The sequence below is a fragment of the Protopterus annectens genome, chromosome 5.part0, assembly GCF_019279795.1.
Source record: "Protopterus annectens isolate FY-2018-M chromosome 5.part0, PAN1.0, whole genome shotgun sequence".
Lineage (NCBI taxonomy): Eukaryota > Metazoa > Chordata > Ceratodontiformes > Protopteridae > Protopterus > Protopterus annectens.
This window is the reverse complement of record NC_056735.1, coordinates 1132844056-1132865491: the sequence shown is the minus strand read 5'-3', so window position 1 is coordinate 1132865491 and position 21436 is coordinate 1132844056. Positions and strand designations below refer to the sequence as shown.

The window sequence follows — 21436 nt, the reverse complement described above, 5'->3', positions numbered from 1 at the left end:
ATTGTTGGATCCAAGGGGTTAGTGTCAAGTCTGAAGTTGTTGGAGCCTTGGTATTCAATAGCTTGGTTCTGACTCATGCCTCTGGAGTGGTATCTTTGGGTCAGAGGGAAAAGTCAAGTCCAGAAGCATGTCTTCTTGGCTCAGATGGTTTCTTTCTCCCAAGGGCATTTTTGCCTTCGAGGTGGTGGAGAGAATTTTCTCATCTAGAGATGAGATAGATCCTCCCCCAGGATTTTCTTTCGGTTCTCAGACACCTGTGTGTCATGAGCCTCAGCATTCTACTCCACAGGGACAGACAGCCCAAAGTCTCCAGGAGATCCAACAGGGCATTGTTATCTCTTCCAATACTCCTCCAGAGCATCCCACTGAAGAAGTCCCTAGGAAGAGGAAATGCAAGAGGAGGGACTTAGACTCCCCTAAGGAGTCTGTCACAGAAGATATGAATTTCAATGAAAAGGAAGGCTCGGAGTTTTCCATTACTTCACAGTTAGCGACCCTTCAGTCCATTTCAAATTCATCTATGAGGCTCATTTCACATGCAGCTGAAGAAGCCTCAAGAGCAGCAGCTTCAGGCATATCCATCAGGAAACATGCCTGGATGTGCCTTGGCTAAGATGGTTTCTTTCCCCCCAGGGCATTTTGCCTTCAATGTGGTGGAGAGAGTTTTCTCATCTAGAGATGAGATGGATCCTCCCCCAGGATTTTCTTTCTGGTTCTCAGACGCCTGTGTGTTGTGAGCCTCAGCATTCTACTCCACAAGTCTCCAGGAGATCCCACAGGGCATTGTTATCTCTTCCACTACTTCTCCAGACCATCCCACTGAAGAAGTCCCTAGGAAGAGGAAATGCAAGAGGAGGCACTTGGACTCCCCTAAGGAGTCTGTCACAGAAGATATGAATTTCAATGAAAAGGAAGGCTCGGAGTTTTCTATTACTTCACAGTTAGCGACCCTTCAGTCCATTTCAAATTCATCTATGAATCTCATTTCACATGCAGCTGAAGAAGCCTCAAGAGCAGCAGCTTTGGGCATTTCCATCAGGAGACATGCCTGGATGTGCCTGTGTGATTTTGTGGAGCCCTTCAAGTCACCCTTCGTCAATGCTCCTTTTGAAGGAAGTTCACGGTTTGGCCACAAGGTTAAGAGAACACACTCCAGGTGTGAAAAAGTTGGAAAGATCCTGCCTGCAGTTACTATATGTTTTTTGCCTCCTCAAAGGACCTTTTCCAGGAATCAGCGAGGTGGTCAAAGAATGTGGTTCAAGAAATCCCAGGGTCCTTTCCATGATCCATGTGGAGAAAATCCTCACCCCCATGGCAGAGGGGAACTCCAACAGAAGACGCTGCCCGTGTGGCAGAGCACGCCCACAGAACTAGGGGTCCACAGATTCTTTCTCTGACAGGCCCTATCAGCGCTCCAGAAAGGGGGCAAGGCTGCCCACCTCTGAAGCCGATCAGGGGTCATTTATCCCTGCAACAGAGAGCCTACCTAGACTTAACAAAAGATACTCAGGTGCAGAGGATCATTTACAGAGGCTATATAATTCCCTTTTCCCTACCACCACCGTTACAGTGCACAATTCCCAACATTCCACCCAATCAGAGGAAAGCAACAGCTTTAGAAATACTAAAGCTGTTAGACAAGAGAGTCGTCCAAGAGGTCCCCCCAGACGAGAAAGAATCCGGAACTTACTCAAGATTCTTTTTAGTGCCAAAAAAGATAGGAGACTGCAGACCAGTCTTGGATCTCAATGTTCTAAACAAGTCAGTTTAGGTACCAAGTTCTGGATGGTCATGGTTCAGTCCATTTGCCTTTCCTGCACAAGGACAACAGGATGTACTCTATAGATCTCCAGAATGCATACTATCACACAAAAATGAACAGACAGTCTAAGAGATACTGACGCTTTTGGCTGGGAGACTGTCAGTACCAGTTCAGAGCACTGTCCTTTGGTCTCACCACAGCCCCCCGGGTGTTCACCAAATGTATGGCAGTGGTGGCAACTCACTTCAGACTGCACGGATTCAGAGTGTTTCCATACCTAGATGACAGCCTCCTTACCGCCTCGACCAAGCATCTACTGATAACAGCTTGACACTATGTACTCTAGACTTGTTCCAATCTGGGCATCATAAACTCTTACATCCATCCTTCTCATTCTCTATTGTTTATAGGAACCAGTTTCAACACAACATCAATGACAGCATTTTTGGCCTTACCGAGGTTTCAAACTATACGTTTTCAAGTCAGTAGAATAAATCAGAGTTCATTGATACCACTCCACAAGGTATTGCAGACCCTGGGGTCAATGTCAGCAGCGATGGTTCTGCTTCCACCAGCAAGGTACCACACAAGAACTCTACTATGGACATTGGCAACCCAGTTGTTCATCTTACATCAACCTTTGTCCAACAAGATCAACATAACTCAGGTTTGCAAGAGATTCCTTTGGCAGTGAATTCACCCAGATCAACTTTGTAAGGTCGTCCATTCATCCTCCATTTACCCAAGGCCATAGTGACCATGGTTGCTGGGGGGGGGGCATTTCTCAATGTGCTGGAAATGACAGCAATGCTCCTAGCATTGCAGGCATTTCAAGACTCTCTCCTTTCCTGAACTATTGTGACTCAAATGGACAACATGTCTGTAGTGTCGTACATCAATAAATAAGGAGGAACCAGATCTTACCCCCTGTGCCAAGAAGCTATGAGAGTGTGGCAAACTGCAATTTCTTCAAATCTATTTCTGACTGTAATGCAAATACTGGGGAAATCCAACGTGACAGCAGTCCAGTTAAGAAGGTCCATATAATCTCATAAGTGGTCTCTCCACACAGAAGTGGCAGAAATGGTATTCCACCAATGGAGCCAGCCATGCTGCGACATATTTGCATCTCTCCTGAACAACAAATGCAGCAGGTTCTTTGCCCTAATCCCTCTGCTGATTAAGTCACTGAGAGATGCTTTCCTTAACAAATGGCCCCCAGGTCTCCTCCCCCAACCCCTTTAATCCCCAAATTCCTACAGAAAACGTCTCAATTAAAAAGCAAAGTCATCCTCATTGTCCCTTATTGGCCTCAACAGATTTGGTTTTGCTTCCTTTGGCCTCATGCAGTTTACCCACTTTGGATTCTGGATCCAGTTCCAGACCTCCTGTCTCACCCAACAGATATGACTCACCCGGACATCTTGGGCCTCAAGTTAACTGCATTGCATCTCCAATTCCATAGACAGCCAGACAGTCAAAGCTCTAATCTCTAGTGCACCACATTTTTTTTTTTACCTTTTCACAAGGTTTCTACCAGAAATGTCTACAAGAGTTATTTTTACCTTTTCACAAGGTTTCTACCAGAAATGTCTACAAGAGCAAATGGAATGGATTTGCCCTTTGGGCACAACTACATGATACAGACCCTTTTTCAGCACCAGTACATAAGATCATTGAATTCCTGACTTCCATTTTCAATGAGGATCCTTCTACAGTTAAAGTTCAGCTAGCTGCAATCTCCATTTTCCATAATGGACTTGGTAATTCTACCTTAGCATCTTCACGTCTTTGTAAAGCTTTTATAAAAGGAGTCTTTTTACAAAAATACCCTTTCAAGGGGCCTACTCCACCTTGGGATCTTGCCTTAATGCTACAGGCTCTAACTCGGGGACCTTTTGAACCTGCAGCGAGATGTGAATTACAATATCTGACTTGGAAAATTACTTTTCTCATAGCCACAATATCGACTAGAAGAGTATCAGAACTGCAAGCTTCATCTTCTAAGCCTCATTTAATCTTTGACAAGGATAGAGTGTCTTTAAGAACCAACCCTACCTTCTTTCCTAAGGTGGTGTCAGGATCTAACATTAGTCAAGCCATTAATCTCACTGTATTCTCTTCAAACTTCTCTAACAAAGGCGAATACATGTTACACTTATTGGATGTTCCTAGACAATTATGTTTCTATCTGCACAGATCTGAGAAATGTAGGAAATATGACCAGTTGTTTGTATCCTTTTCACAAATCAAACTGGGTCAACCAGTTTCAGAAATAACTTTATCAAGATGGGTGAGTGAGTATATTTCCTTTCTCTATAACAAGCTGGTTTGGTCCTTCCTAAACTCTTAAAGGCCTATTGAACTAGGTCCATGGCGACTTCATCAGCCTTCCTATTCAGAACTTCCATGGACGATATTTGTGCAGCTGCAACTTGGGCTAACCCTCATACCTTTATTACTCATTACAAATTGTATCTGGTCTTGAGGGGAAGAGCAGCCTTCGGCTCTACACTGCTCAGGAATATCCTTCCTTAGAGTCTACCTGGGATTCAGGTAGCTGGGGACTCTGTCCCATATGTTGAGGAATGAATGAAAATTGACATCATCAGATAAAGAAGTTATGCACTCACCATAACGTTCCATCTGTATTGTCTATTTTCATTCTTCAATTCCCCCTCCCTCCAGCCCCCTACCATGTTTCTTTGATGACTTCTGGTACAGTGGCAGAATGCCTCAAGAGTCAAGTTCCTTTTACTTTGAGCTCCAGGAAGTGACGTTCCACAGTATGTAAAATATAGCAATGTTTTACTTTAGGGAGCTGTAAACAAGGTCTGTAGAAAGAGGGGGAACTAAAGCATTATGGATAAGGGAGGACATTGAGAGTTTGTGGTTTCCATGAGCTGCAGAACTACAGCGGAGTCCAATCTGAGGATCAGATCCAAACCCATAGGTTGAGGAAGAATGAAAATGGACAACAAAGATAGAATGTTATGGTGAGTACATGACTTCTTTTTACCACCAAACTCAGCAGCTTCATAAGTACATAGTGGTGGGGAATGTCTAATGTGGGCTAAAAGCTCAAGTAGCAGCTGAAAGGGTACCTAGGAAAGTATCAGCCTTCTGCAAAAGTAAAGTATCTCAGAGTAAAGCCTTCAACATATTTAATGTTCCTCATTTTTTTCTGACAAAGAGCAACACCATAACCTACCTCACGGAATGCTTTTCCAGACCACAGAAAAGCATGATGGCAGCTTGTTCTGACTTGGACCTACAATAGTTAAAGCTGCCATTAACTACGGGGATTGATTTCTTTTTGAGGGGGATGGGGGGCATTTGAAGGAACCTGGTTATTGTTACCTCAATTTACATATCAAATGTTGTCTACACACTTGATTTGGATTGACTTCTCACAAGAAGACCAGTGTTTAACATTATGGTACCAGATTTTCTTCTACACTTCCCTTACCATTTTGCAGAGAAAACAAACACCTTCTATACCAATCAACATAACTCTGTACCAAAACAGAAATTTCTGAAGATACTACTGCTAAGTTTCCATATGAAGATTCAGAAACTTCTGAGGACACTACTCAAAACTCCATGTTAGCTGTATTTAATTATCATAGTAAGTACCAATTCCTGAAAGTAGGCAAACACAGCACAATTTTAATTCCGATATCAAACATTAAAAAAGGCTAAAAAAACACACACTGTCCAAAAATTTTTCCTTTATTTATCCAATCTCATCTGCTTATTTAAACAGAAATAAAAGGAATACTTTCCAACACAAGTATAAGCATTTACAATATGTCTGGCACCTCTTGCTGATACAGTCTATGAAACATGCTATAAAGATGGAGAGAAATTTGTGTTTATTACTTCCTGACTAGAATAATATGCCCACAGTTAGTTTACTCATCAAATACTGAGTAAACCACACATCAGTAGCCAGCACTGTGGCATACAGGTTTAAAGCCCTTACTACAGTCCAGGCAACCCAGACTCAATTAGCGTTTTGGGTGTCTGAAGCACTGGCAGTGAGGATGAACATGATCATCCTGGGGGGGGTCAATGGAGGTGCATGTTCTTTGGGTACACTGTCATGCAGTGACTTCTTTAGTGAAGACCAGGGAAATAAGTGCAAGGTGCTGATAGTGGTTGGGGTACCCTGCTGTCTTCAACCCCTTGTGGAAGTTAAGGGTGGTTCAATGCTGATGCCCACTGCATGTCTCACCCTCAGAATGTTACTGAGAGCATGCAAGGGTAGAGAAAAACAGGTGAAAACACACCCTGGCAGCAGTGTGACCCTGCCCTAGGGTCCTCAAGCCTTGTACTGGCCCCAGACATGCATGAGTTTTTTTCCTAGGGGAGACTAAGGTGGGTCTGATAGACCTGGCAGATGAGAGGGGGAACTAGGAGTAGTTCATAGTCAGCTGCAGGGAGTAGGAAAAAAACAATTTCTACATGCACAGTTATTTACATACACTACAATTAACATTCAGTTTTTAAGCTTAGTTCTGCCTAAGCCTATTAATCCCCTCTCACTTGAAGTATCTGAGTTCTCACACCAGACAAGCCCTGCTTCTATCTTCAGAAGGATCTAAAAACTTCTTCTGTTAGCCACCACTCACTTGGAACTTGGAGGCTGTCACAAAGTCTGTGCTACTACCCAGGTAAGTAACCAAATGAGCTCTAGACCTTATATAGCTATAATGACACACTTCAAGTGGCTAAAGCACAGTGGCATACTAGTGGTCTTCCAGTAGGCAGGGTCCTTTACCTGACTTGTCCACAAAAAGTACAGTTGTGTACACTTACCATAAATGTAGATGTTCGAGTATATTCACTGTTGCATTTGGGTAATCTGCTGGCAGGTTGCCCTCAGTTGGCCTGATTAACAAAGTCTTGGGTCCTCTGTAGGTTGCTGTCCCTTCTTCCATGACGTCAGGTTGTCAGGGGTATAAAACATGCAGCTGACGCCATTACATCAGTTTTTCTTGCCCCAGATGTCAGGTGCCCCCCAAATAGGGAACAACATATATATAAGTAATTAAAAACACAAAAATATACCTCCAAATAAAAGCAAATACACCAAAAAGGCTGTTAAGCATAGTAAAAGAAAGTAGAGGTATAGTAAGAGAAAAACAGGGGGCTGGAGGGAGGGTAACCAGGACTGCAACAGTGAATACACTTCAACATCTACATTTATGGTAAGTGTACACAACTGTACTATGTTCTTCGTGTTTCACTGTTGCAGTCATTACATTTGGGTAGATTCCCAAAGCTATGGTTGGGAGGATGGATTTATACAGCATTAGGACCAGCTATAAGGCCCTGCAAAACAGCAGTGGCAAAGCCAGCTCTGGATTTAGAGAAAATTGTTAAGTGATGATGCTTGGTGAAAGTATGAACTGAACTCCAGGTAGCAGCTTCTAGAATATCCCTGGTAGGAACACTTCTGAGAAAGGCTGTAGAAGTCGATGCAGCCCTGGTGGAATGAGATCTGATCCCCTGTGGGATAGGTTTTCCATGGTGCTTATAGCAGAAATGAATACAATGGCTTATCCATTTAGAAATGGTTTGTTTTGAAATAGACTTCCCCTCTGCCCCCACAGCAAATGCTACCAGCAGTTGCTCAGATTTTCTTTGAGATTTAGTCCTGTCCAAGTAGAATCTAAGTTGTCTGTGTACATCCAAAAAAATGCAGAATCCACTCATCCTTGTTCTTTGGATTGGGAAAGAAAGTTAGCAAATGAATGGACTGATTAAGAGCCACACTGGATACCACCCTGGGCATGAAGGATGGACTGGTCCTGAGTGACACCCTGTCTGCATGAAAGATGATGAAAGGCTCCACTGCCATAAGGGCCTGTAATTCAGATATCCTTCTAGCTGAAGTGATTGCTAAAAGGAGGGTTGTTTTCCAGGAAAAACATTTTAAGTCTGCAGTAGCAGCTGGCTCGAAAGGAGGTAGAGTGAGTTTCTCCATAACAAAGTTAAGGTCCCAGGCAGGGGTTGGAGCTCTCCTGGGTGGTCTCAAGTTTTTGGCCCCTCTGAGATACTGCTTTAGCAGAGGATGAGAGAAGAGGGGGGGTTCTGTATTGTAATGAGCTGAAACGGCTGAGGGATGGATTTTTATGGAAGAAAAAGACAGGCCCTTGAGAAGCATCTCAGTTAAGTATTGCAAAATCTGAGGTAAATTGGGTGTTGCTGTGCTCATCCCTTGAGATTGATTCCAGGCACAGAATCTTTTCCATTTGTCAGCATAAGATTTTCTAGTAGAAGGTCTTCTCGCCTCCAAAATAACATCCATCACAACTTTGCTGAGGGATGCTAAGGGGGAATTTAAATGATTAGCCAAGCTGCAAGATTCAATGTTTGAAGCTGAGGGTGCAGAATGTGGTTCTCCTGCTGAGACAATAAGGAAGGTGTCTGAGGCAGGTGCCATGGAGAAATTTGTGACACACTGCGCAGGAGCGGGTACCAGTGTTGGCGAGGCCAGTCTGGAGCAATCAAAATCATTTTTGGTTTGTCCTGTTTGACTTTTAGTAGAACTTTGGAGAGCAGAGGCAGAGGGGGAAAGGCACATACTGATAGGTTTTTCCAGCTGAAGGACAGAGCATCCACTTTCCAGGCTTTTTTGTGAGGAGTTTTTGTGCAAAATTTGTCCAACTGGTAGTTCTGGGGTGAAGCAAAAAGATCTATGTCTGGGCTCCCCCATTTGAGTGTCAACATGTTGAAAATCCATGGTTCCAGTTTCCATTTCTGTGGGTCCATGAGATTTCTGCTTAGTTCATCTGCCAGAATATTCAGCTTTCCTGCCAGGAACTGAGCTTGTAGTTGTACTTGGTAGCTCAAGGCCGTGTTCCACAATGCCATGGCTAGTCTGCAGAGGGGATAGGAATGTGTACCCCCCTGTTTGTTTATGTACCACATAACCGTGGTGCTGTCCGTCTTTACCATTAGTTGTCCTGGATGAAGGTAGTCATTGAAGACTGTCAGTGCATTCTATACAGCTAGCATTTCTTTTTGATTGATATGAAGGTGCATTTGATTTGGACTCCATTTGCCCTGAATGCACTTCCCTGCCAGATGAGCCCCCCCATGCATAGTCTGATGCATCTGTAGTTAGCGTTTGGGTGGCAGGGGGTGGTGTGAATGGCAGTCCCTTGTTTTGGTGGCAGGCCTCTGCCCACCATAAGAACTCTAGACGCAGGCAAGGTATGATAGGAATCATTGTTTCCAGGCTGTGACAATGTTGACTCCATAAACTTTTTAAGTACCACTGAAGTTTCCTCATATGCAGTCTTGCATATGGAATTAGAAGAATGCAGGAGGCCATGAACCCCCAGGCTTGCAGTATTTGTCTTGCAGATAGCATGGTTTTTGTGGCCACCTGTTTGAAGTAAGTCACCAAATGAATTTGCTTTTTTGGCGTAAGGAAAGTTATCTGGGCAGTTGTATTCAAGCTTGCACCCAGGAATTTAATTTTTTTTGAGGGTACCAGTTGTGATTTCTTTTTGTTTATCGTGTACCCTAGACAAGTTAGAACCCTTTTTTTACAAACGCCAGATGTTTTAGAAGAATGGCCTGATTTTTTGCCTGAATTAGACAATCGTCCAGGTATGGATATATTTGAATATTTCTTTGCCTGCAAAATGCAATTACTGGGACCAGGCACTTTGTGAATACCCTGGGTGCAGTAGACAAGCCAAAGGGCAGTGCAGAGAACTGATAATGCAAGTAGCCTGCTTTGAAGCGTAGGTATCTTCTGCAAGATTCCCTGATTGGGATATGCAGGTAAGCCTCTTTTAAATGTAGAGTTGCCAACCAGGCATCCTTGTCTAGCATAGGAAGTAACTGGTGAAGAGTCAGCATCTTGAATTTTGGAATGTCCAGAAAGGTGTTTAGACAGGTCCAGAATTGGACGCCATGATTTGTCTTTTCTGGGTACCAGGAAAAGTCTGGAATAGAAACCTTGTCCCTTTTCCTCTTCTGGTACTAGTTGAATAGCCCCCATGTTTAGGAGTGAAAGTTCTTGTTTCTGAGCCTCAGCCCACTGATTTGGGGGCAGGTCTGGCCACCCGTTTGGAGTTGGCAACATGTGGAAATGAAATCTGTATCCCTGGGACACTATATTTAAAACCCATTTGTCCTGGGTTATAAGTTGTCAGTTTTCTGCATGAATAGCCAGTTTTTCCCCCAAAGGGGCGGCTAAGAGGAAAGTGCTTGGTAATTTTAAAGGAAAGTCATTGAGACTGTTTACCATAGGGTGGTGTCTTGTTATTTCCAGATTTGGAAGTGGAAGCACCCCATTGCTTAGTTCTGAAAGTCCCTTGGGACTGAAACCTGGTGCTTTTGGAGTGTCTGGGTTTGGCTCGAGAGGCTCTGGAAGGAGCTGGAAAGGACCAGTTCTTAGTAGGCCAGTGCCTACTAAAATCTTGGAGGTTGTACTTGTAAGAAATCTTTCACAGTTTGCATAGATTTAGCTTTATCTTCCATCTTTTTTAGAACTTCTTCAGCCTTATTGCCAAACAGACGGCCCTGCTGCAAAGCAGCATCCAACAGTTTTGCTTTAACATGATCAGGCAGAGATTGCTCCTTAAGCCAAGCATGCCTTCTAAGCACAGACCCAGTAACAGCAGCCCTGCAAGAGGCCTCTAAAGAATCAAAATCACATTGCAAAGTATGTTTTTCAACTTGTTCAGCTGAATGCAATAAATCCTGTAGATCTTTATTTTCCACACAGTCAGAAATCAACATAATTTTCTGTTTAAGTAGTCTCATGATATGCTGTTGATATTTCTGCATATGGAATTGACAGTTTAAAGCCCTGATTGCCAAGGTTGCAGAAGTATAAACCTTTTTACCCCATCTATCCAGCACCCTGGAGTCTCTATCAGAAGGGGTAGGATTTTTAGCAGTAGAAGCCTTAATGCCCTTGTGCCCCTGAGAAATGGTTTCACGGTCCACAACAGGATTTTCGAAAAGGAATTTGTGGGTCTCAGGAACCTTGTAGTATCTGTCTGGCTTACTAGGGGCCGGAGGCAAGGAATCAGGGGCCATACTGGATTCCGAAAACACATCAACAATGTCTAGTACAGGAGGTATTAGCCAAAGGCCTATGCTGAGGAAGAAGAAGGAAATCCCTAAGCCTCTTTTTGGATTCAGAAAAATCCTGACTTTCCCAGTGGAAATGCTCCCTTAAGGTATGTAAAGTTTCCCCAAAAGAAAAATCCTCAGGGGGGAGAAGCAGAGGGAATGGAATCCTCTGCATCAGAGTCCTCATAAGTAGGAATGGACAAATCCAGGTCATTAGAAGAGTCAGAAGAAACAGAGTCCTGTTCAGAAGATTCATAGTCAAGTACAGCCCTAGGCCTCTTAGAAGGGGGGGGAGGGGTTTGACTAACTGATTAGAGTAATTAAATCTTCAGCCATTTTGATCATTTGTTTTTTAGGCATAGGGGCCTGAACATGTAGCCTGGACGTCGGTTTTTTAGACATAGATCGAGATTTAGGCATTAGTATTGAAGATGTAGTCGTTTTAATATGCAAGTCTGTAGGCCTGAATACACCCTCAGAAGCCGGTGCCTGCACAGCGGCTCCGCACCCATCCTAGGTAGAGAAATCCGCGGGTTCCATAGGTGAAACATCTTGCGGCATACCAGACTCCAAATGGGTCTCAGTAGAGGCCTGAGAATCAGACGTAGCTGGTATCAGGGGCTGCGAAAGCACCTCACTGTGTACTGGCGAACTGGCGTCTGGCTTAGGAGAAGTGGCGTCGGCAGTTTTGGACCTCAACGGCCTGTCTCTGTCTTTTTCTTTGCATTTTGTTCGGTATTCTGGTAGTCGGATGGCTAACCAACGTCATTTCTGGATAATTAAACAGAGAACCGAAGTATTTAGAAGTAAAAATGCACCGACGACGGATAGTGCACTGATTAAATAAAGCACAAAACCGACAGCAAGGTACGTCGTGGTCAGGGCCTAAGGCAAGGAATACAGTACAAATGAAAATCCTTATGAGGTATTTGCTTCCCACAAGTAATGCAATTATTAACTTGTACTGCCATCGGTAAGGAGCAAGAAAAAGTTTCCCCATTGGGGTACTTAGCTTTTAGTTGAAGTCTTTGGTTCTGGAGCTCGAAAATGAAAATATCAGGAGTCGGCCGACAGGCACTTGCAAACTGCTTCAGCTTCGGGCACCGCATGGCAAGAAACACTGATGTAATGGCATCGGCTGCATGTTTTATTCCCCTGACGACCTGACGTCATGGAAGAAGGGACAGCAACTGACGCAGGACCCAAGACTTTGTTAATCAGGCCGAATGAGGGCAACCTGCCAGCAGATTACCCAAATATAATGACTGCAACAGTGAAACACGAAGAACATCAGGTTTAACCTAGCACTGCTGGAAGTCCAGCATGTGTGTATGACTCTCCTAGGGTGTTCTTCTTTGTAGCCTTATTAGACATGCTATAACCATGATATTACTGGAAAGAGACAATGCAGCATCATGTTCTACATTAACCCCAAGAAAAGTCAAATAAATAGAACTAGCTCTCAGCAGCTCAAACCTTCGCACTAGTCTGTTTAATGTGCATGTTTCAGGTCAATGATGATATAGCCGTAGTGTATCTTGGGTGGAGCAAAGGGAGCAATTGCCCTGGAGTGCAACATGTTTGGGGGCATGACTGGTAGACGCCAATCAATGTTAGTGTAGTGCAGTACCAGTATTTATTTCTGTACTGACATTTCTGAATGCCAGTACAGAAATTAATTTCAATATTGCTCTTGTGCAGTAATGAAGATAAGTTGTAGCAAGTAACTTGCTATAGGAAGAGTGGTACAGAAATGGGAACTGGTTGGCTTCTGAATTTTAGGAACAATTTGTGCTTCCTAGCCATAGCTGTGATGTTTGTGGTGCAGAAATGGGACCTGGTTAGGTCTTGAGTGTAGCAGCACCAGCTACATCGTACAGCAATTTTATTTAAAGTTCCTCAGTTTATAGCTGGGGGGGCAGTTCAGGAAACAACACCGGGCACCTGAAGAGTCAGCTGTAGCTCTGTGACACCAATCTGTCTTGCTTATGCACCAGTTACACACTTCTTAGTTTTTACTCTTGAACATTTACAGTGTATGATTACACAATCAAGCCAAGAAATCATGCAACCAGCTTTTCCTAACCTTTTATCTTACTTACCTACCTAACCAGTCTCTCATTACAAGGGTGAATGACCCAGAAGAATGACTGTGAAATGATCTTGTGCTTGCTGGGTTAGTTGTTCCACTACATGTATCTGAAGAACTGTATGACATATAGATCTGTTTTGTGTGATGATACAGAGTGAGGGGTTAACATTTGGTAATACATTTGTGATACAGAGTATGTCTGATGGAGTTAAAGAAGTAAACATGTACAAATACTGAGACAAAAGAAAACCTCACGCATTGTCCACCTCATACACCTATAATTACTTCCACTTTGTTTTAAGTACCTTGGACTATGGCTAGACTCTGCCTTTTCACTCTCTTCCACATCTTCTATATTATCACAAAAGCAGCATTAAAGCTCAAAACATGTAAACTCATTCGGTTTTTAACCCCATAATGCCAAATACACACAAAAAATACATGTCATCATGCCACAAATGGAGTATGGTCTGCCTATGTTCACCCTGGGTCTTCCCTACAATATTGAAACAGACACAAAAATGATGCATCAAACACGTAGATTCATAACTGCTGCACCTCAAGATAATGCTGTTATCTGGGTTCCTATTATGTGATCGAAGATGCATTCTTTTGAATGCATCTTGATCGAACTTGAAACTTGAAAGCATGAAACAGCAAAATATCAAAACTGCATATAAATGATTTCTATCCTTGAGAAAGAAATTGCTTGGCCGCTTCCGTTACTTTGCCATTTTCGTCACTAACTAGCTCCATCAGTTCGAAGGGTGGAGACACCCAAGAGGCTGAAGGTTGAGACCCTAAAACCTTCAGGTACACTGACTCCTCATCAGAAGGGGTGACAGTGGGCCAGCTGCACCTCTGTTTAAGGATTTCCAGGATGTCTACGAAGGAGACATCATCAGAGGATGACTTGGGGGACCTTTCTGACTCCTCAAGGTCAGTGACTCATTCTGGGAGTCTACATGCTTCCTCTTACATGTTTTCTTTCGTGGGGGCTCCTCAGAGGGATATTCCAGGGAGGTCTCAGAAGAGTGGGGGCCACCGGCCGGAGGCCCCTGAGGCTGAGGATCTCTTCTGTCTACGGAGAGAGTAGGAGCCGAGACAGAAGTAGGTGCCTTAAGGGGAAGAGTGTCGGTACCCTTAGTAGGAGCTGAAGATCGGGACAGCATACTCCTCATCATCTGGAATGCTGACCTCTCCGGCTCCAAAGACCTCTCCGGCTCTGAGGAGACCGAGGATGCCATCGGCTCAGAGACAGATGTAGGATCTGAACTCACTCTCACTGACGCACCGAGGGAGAGACTCTGAACTGAAGAGGTTCGGTTCCAAGCATCCCTGTCGGGGCCGACCGGGAAACTTCGGTTCCTAGACACTACTGACGGCACCTAGCATGCCAGAGCAGAACTCGGCTCCGAAACAGCCACAGGGGGAGTTGGAGCCGAGGGTTCCACCAGTGGTACCAAACACTCCGGCTCCAAAAGGCCAGCATGGCTCAGGGGAGGAATGACAGAAGGGGCTTTAATGGACTCAAGTGGCTCCGGAACCGACTGGGTCGGAGCCAACAACAATTTCAGTAAGGCAGAAGACTTCAAGAGTCTCAGCACTGCCCTCTCCACATCATCTTCCGATAAACTCCTGGAAGACCTAGAGGATAGAGTAGGAGAACGGGATCTCTGCAGTATCGATGACTTCAATGTAGGGGAGACCGGTAGAGGATCCATAGACCGTCTCCATAAAATACTCTCAGAGGTCAGCTCTGAACTACTTGGGGCAGACCCTGTAATCACAGTACTACTCTCAACTGGCACCGAACTCTGTGGAGCCGATGAGACAGTGGACTTATCAGATTTATTAATTTTAAGAGGTGGCTCTGAGACACCAGCCGGTGCCAGGGAGGGCCTCTTAGAGGACTTAGACTTTTCCTTTTTAGGCCCCTGAGATCTAGAAGTGGAGGAACAGCTAACCAGATCTTCCTCACAGGAAGGTTTTAGAAGACCTTTTAGGATGAGCTTATTTTTTCTTTCTTGCAACACCCTAGCAATGAAAAAGTTACAAAATAAGCAAGTTTCCTGTAAGTGGATGGCCCCCAAACAGTAAACGCAGTTACTATGACCATCCGTTATGGACATCTTCTGTGAGCATTTTATGCATTTCTTAAAGCTAGATGGCTTATGGTCCTTGCTTTCTTTAGACATTCTCACAGAGATGAGAACACACACACACACACACACACACACACACACCCACACACACACACACACACACACAAAGTAAAGGGAGAGGACTAGGTCCTCTAATTTAAACGGGCCTAGCCCTGCAGGAAAGAGGAGGACACCACGAGGACTAGGTTCTCAAACTTAAACGGGCAAGAAAAGGAAATGGAAAACTAGATCTTCTAACTAAAACAGACCTAGCAAAAGGCACAATAAGAAGAGTCGTCACACACTCAAAAAGGAATAAAGTGTAAATTTCAAATTTACTCAACAAGGAAAACAGAAGCTCGTTCTGTTAACAACACTAACCAAATGCTATGAAGCTAAAAGGCCAATTGTACTAAAGAAATTGCACACAAATGGCGCACTTATAAATGCTAACTATTCTAACTTGCAAACTACACTAACTATGACTAAACAATGATATAACAACAGTTTTAAGTAGAGAAGTCCAAAAATTTTGTATAAACTTTGAATAAATTGAAAAACGTAGCCAGAGTCAAAGAGAAGCACAACCGAACTCGTTGACGCAGCAAATGAGATCTGGGGATTGTACTGGTGCACCATGGGATACCTACCTAGCCACGAGCCAACTAGAAGACTTCCAGCTTGTAAACAGGCCAAGTCCCATCCCATATGTAAAAATGAAGGCAAGATAGGACTACAGAACATTTATTTTTTATGAATAGCATTTTTAGTTATCCCTCCAAGGTCTTTCCTTCTCCCCTCATGTACAACTACTTATTTAACTTGATCTAGTACTGCCTAATACAGTACAATGGTGTAACAGAAGAAAGCTGATGATCATTAAGGATGACACTGCTTACACTATCTTCTGCCAAAATTCTGCTGTTTAAAATTCTACAGTTCCACCTGCTATCCACCAATATACCATCTATTGTGGGCTGCTTCTTTTCTGAACCTTGGCTTGAGAAACATCATTATGAAACTTATTATTGCTAGCTAACTAGAGAATTTAATACAGTACTTAAAACAACCACAGGAGGACTTCTGTTAACCTACTTAAAAACTGATGTAATCTGCACATTTGATTTGCTTCATTTTTGGTTTTGCTTCTCAAAAAATAAATGTACAGACACAAACCTCCACATGCCACTGCTTGCCCATAGCATTGACAACACGTCCTTCTATTGGCCTTCTGCAAGCGCCACAAATTGGTACGCCCATTTTGTCATGGCAAGGCAGACAGTACAGTTCACCTTTCAGTTCACGTGCATCAACAGTGAGCTCCTTCCTGTACACAAGGAGAAAACCACACACAAGAGACAGATTGTAATTCCTGGTCTTGTTAAACCCATATAAACTTCAGTTTTTAAACACTAGAGAGTGTAGTTCCCTCATTAATCTGCAAAATAACTTTTCTAAGACATGCAGAATGAAATGTTCCTTTAACAATGTTCATTTTTAATAATCTTTTGTATGACAGGAGGACAGAGAAAATAGTTGCATAAAGTCCACTAAATATCATGCACATAAATATAACTATATATACTTAAGACTAAATGCATGCTACACCATTAAATTTCTGGTGTTGCCTGAAGAAAGCACCCTAGCAGAAATGAGTTGTTGCCCTTTTTTCAGAAAGCCCATTGGATATCCCTCTCTGAGCCCATTGGATATCCCTCCCTGATGCCTAGTCAGGTGAGTCAAACCACCCTGATGGCTGCTTGGATGATAACTTCATCATCTACACAGCTGATGGGAATGATTGAGCTAATTGACAGAGAGCTTTCAATGGTCAGCAGGCAGTGAGAGCAAAATGTTGCAAATAAAAAAAATATATAGAATGATTGGCAAACAGAGGAGAGAGCAATGACAGAAAATAAGGCAAATAAACTCCAAAGTTTAGATTTTATAGAATAATGAATAATGAATATGGAATATGGTATGTGGGAACAAAGAAGAAATTATACGCTACCTGAACAGCATGATGGGAATGCCAGATTCTTGACACTGAGGGCTTAAAGTCATATATTACTTCTGTTCTAGCCACTTCCTTTGCATCCCAGATTAAGGTATTTTTATTAACAATATGCTCATAAGTGGCCCTATAAGTTGAGATTGTAATTACTGATAAATATTTTTTTTTATTTTTATTTCTATACCCCTTTTAACAGACGCCTAGGGAGAAAAGCTCCACACTAAATAACATACATATATAATGAATTGAACATACAAAAAATTACAACCATAAAAAAAATTACTTTAGTTAAAGATGTAATGTTTACAAGAAGAACATCAAGCAGTATAAAAAGAGAAAAAAATCAGTAGTTCAAATATTGCAGTAGACATCTTTTTACTTGAGATGAAGACAGTAAATTGATATAATAGAAGGAAGCAAGTGAGTATGAAGTTTTGGGGACACAAGGGAAAGATACTTGTTTTAATGCAAAAATAGAAAGGTATGAAGTAAAGAAAGAGAGAAGGAAGAAAATGTAGATAAAAAATCATGAGGAAGGAAGAGGTTGGTGAACAAGGCTAGAACGCAAGTATGAGATTTGTTAATCAAGATAGAAATGAAAGACTTAAGTAGTTAAGCTGGGAGGAGGATGGTTGTGGAAATCTCATGGCATGACTACTGTAGTGGGAAGGAGATTGTTGTTTTTGTGGAGTAAGTTCAGCTGGGTGACGAATACAGTCATCATAGTGGGGTGCCTGGATGTGAAATGGTAACTTGGAGTTGTGCATGAGCATAGCCAGGTAGTGTGCAAGTATACTCTGAGTTACTGTTTGAAATATTTCAGTTTACCTACTTGTCTTTGGGGAATGGAATGAAATTCCAGAGATTATATCGGCTCTTTAGCACTGTTGGTAGATTTGGCAGTAAAGAAAGTAATTTATTAGCAGAATGCAGGTTTATAGCTGGACAGTAGTGCTGTAATGTGTACTTTAGAAAGGGGCAATTTTCGCATTTGTAGAGGAGACTGTAGGAGTTTAGTAGTTGGAAGTAGGTTAAATAGTGTGGTAACTCAAACCAGTTTAGTTGCTTCAGGACCAGGCAGTAATGTGCCCTGTTTGAACAGTCGGCAGCAAATGTTGCTATTTTACTGTACCAAGTGCCTAGACTAATTTTTTGGTAGTATGAAGATGAGCAAGAAATGGTGATACGTACAGTAGTGATACAAGGTTGAAGGAATATTTTCCTTGTTGTGTCTGAAAGGTAGATATGTCATTATAGTGTTAAACTAGTTTCTGATGAGACCTACTGATGACCTATAGTATGTGCTGGTCATACTTTAGATTTTTGTCTACAGCAACTCCTATAAATTTAGTATGGGGTACTATTTCTACAGCTATGTTGTCAAGAGAAAGTGATTTTTTTGTAATTTTTGAAGAACTGTGGCTGAGCAGATGAGAATAAGAGTCATCTGCATACTTTACAATGGTGTCATGCTTGGAGGTAGTGTGGAGATAATAAAAATATTAAAGGTGGCCCAGGATTGATCCTTGAGGAAATAAAACAGAAGAATGAAAGTTGAATGTCATTTAACAACTTGATCCCTTTTGGAAAATTAGCCAAGGAAATGGAAGATTCTACAAAAAGGACAGAAATGTATAATACTGACAAGCGGTAAGCTCTTCAGGTTCAGTTAGAAATCAAATGCTACATGGGTTAAAATATAGATTATATCTAACAAGAACTTATGGGATCCTATATTTTCTTTAGTAAAACATCCTCCGTCAGTGTAGTCTTCACGTTATACAAATGCCATCAAATGACACTCTAGGCACTTTTACATCAAAAGTTGCCAAGTTTTAGTTCTTACACATACTCAGTGCTTACACCGGGATGCCTGTATCTGGTTAGTTCATGAGCTTGCAATCTGCATTTCCACTATGGTATAACTGTTGGATTATTTGCAACTGTGGACAACTGTTAAACTTCAGTGATGATTTGTCAAATTGATGTTTTTAGCCTGTGCTGAATTTATCAAGAGATAAAATGTTTAAATTCTGTAATGTTTTAATTATTTTAATAAGGTTATAGCATAAAAGGGGACTTCCAAAATGGATGAATAATGATCAACTGCTTAACTTCAGCACTCCCACTGTGAAAAACTTATAAATAAGAGCCAGGCCAGCTTGAGTAAAATTAACTTGCTGGCTAACATGTACACTGACTGACTGTCAGCAAAGAAGAAATCTAGAGAACTTGAAAGAAAATCAACTAGGAAAGGTGAAGAGAAAACACTGGCTGGGAAGAATCCTGCAGCTGTTCAGCAACGTGCAAAATGCAGTTCAAGCTCCAGCTTTAGTACAAGAGATGGTTTCCAGTAATTTAGAGGAAAAAATAAATCAAACATACTTAGGGCTTATTAAAATAAATGAAACGTTGAATGAGTATATCAAGTGAAATACAAAAAGTATAAATTTTAACTAGCTATTCAGAAAAACTGATAGATAAAACAGCAAAACATCAGAGGTTAAAATGAAGAAAAGGTTGGCTAAATATCAGACTGATCAAGAAGAGATGTTTCAAAAAATAACAGAATTAGAGGACAGAGCATGAAGGGAAAAATCTGAGACTTTCTGCTCTACCAGAGAAACTGAAAGAAACAGGCTGTTTTCATTTTATGAAAGTGCAAATAAGCAGCTGGGCTGGTACTTTATAGCAGGATTTATTAAATGAAAGACATGTTGAGTGTATGCTCCAAACCTGGCAAGATAAAGCAGCCAGGGCTTGTATTAGTAAAGATACAATCACACCAACAGAAATAGTTGGTCCTGACAAAACTGTGTCAGAACGGTAAAGTATTAAAGACTGGAGAGAATAGAGTGTTTGTGGAAAATGGTTACTCACTGCACACTAGGCAGAAAAGCAAATTTATCCCAGCAATCAGGGAATGTCAAGATGCAGGTGTGAGATTCAAGTTGCTGTATCCAGCTGTCTTCAGAATATTTTTTTCCCGGAGGATCAAAGACAGTTTTTGAAGTAGAACAGACCAAGGAGGAAATACAAAGTTTATCCAACAAAAAGTCAGTCATCAAGCAGAATGGGACTCTGCTTCTCTTTCTTCTAATAATAAAGCTTATAGAGATTTTGACAGTGAAATCTTTTCCAATGTTCCAAAGGAAAATGCTTGATAGAGAGAAAAAAAAACAAAGGAGTTGAGCAGAGAAGTCTGGGTACCTTGGACTTAAACCACAGTCTGATGTTGGGAGATGGAAATGAATAGGTTTGTTCCAAGTTAATAGGTTATGGGGGTGTTTTGAATATGTATTTATGGTTTTCAGTAAAACAAAAACTCTTGAAAAATGTGACATAGGATCAAACAGAGATGAGACTAAACTGTATAAAAGATCAACCTGTCAAATATTAGTGTATCCATGTAACACAAAAGCTGGAAATAAAATTCAAAAAAGCTGATGTGTACAATAATTGGGAAGAATAACTTCTTATCATAATGGCTACACTATGCATATTATTTTGAAATTTAAATGGCCTTACAGATACAGACGAAAAGGTAAGACTACTGAATTAAATAAAGAAATGCAGAGTGCAAACATGAATAATGTGGGAAGACAATTTTTGAAAAGAAATGAGCATGTTAATTTGATAAAGAAAGTATTTATTTCAGGATGGATATTCAGCAGAATATCAGGGACAAAGGAAAAGGGGAGCAATTATGCCAATTGCTAGAGAAGCTCCAATAGTGATAGAAGAAAAACATAGGTAATAATGGTTGATTTGTGGTAGTAAGGGGCTACTGGCAAGGGAGGATTATACTGGCATGTATTTATATTCCACCAAAAAATGCTATTATGCAGCTTAATACAATTTGGGGAAAATAATCAGCTTTCAACAGGGAATATTACTTATAGGTGGGGAATGGAACTTGATTTGCAGCAGTGATAATATATCTGGGGGACCTAAAAGGGAAAATATTCCAAAATATGGTAGATTTCTGAAGAAATTTATGACAATACTTGGTAAAGAAGATGTGAAATCAGTAGTAGGAACTTAGACAGAATTTACTTATTGTTCCCTGGACTATGTTGTGTCTTTTGGCTTTTCCCGGTTAGGGGTCGCCACAGCGGAACTCCGGTCCGCTAATGATTGGTAGTTGATTTTTACATGCCGAGTTACCAGCCCTGATGCACAACCTTCAACGAAGGTACGCCCATTGGCGCATGTCTCCACGCAGAAGACGCTCTAGCTGAGAATCGAACCGGACAGCGTCTTACTGTGAGGCGACAATGCTGGGGCTATACTAGATAGAAATCATATTTCACAGGAAC

The 21436-nt window shown here is 41.9% G+C and overlaps 1 protein-coding gene across 6 annotated transcripts in view; it reads right to left on the bottom strand.

The window, feature by feature from the left end:
- The window catches only part of LOC122801553 (LIM and senescent cell antigen-like-containing domain protein 1), a 1529428-nt gene that overhangs the window by 329845 nt on the left and 1178147 nt on the right, over nt 1-21436 (bottom strand). For all 6 annotated transcript variants that reach the window (XM_044070988.1, XM_044070989.1, XM_044070991.1 and 3 more), the window contains exon 6: nt 16280-16430. In XM_044070988.1, the coding sequence (XP_043926923.1) occupies nt 16280-16430 (151 nt within the window). The remainder of the gene's footprint in view (nt 1-16279; nt 16431-21436) is intronic.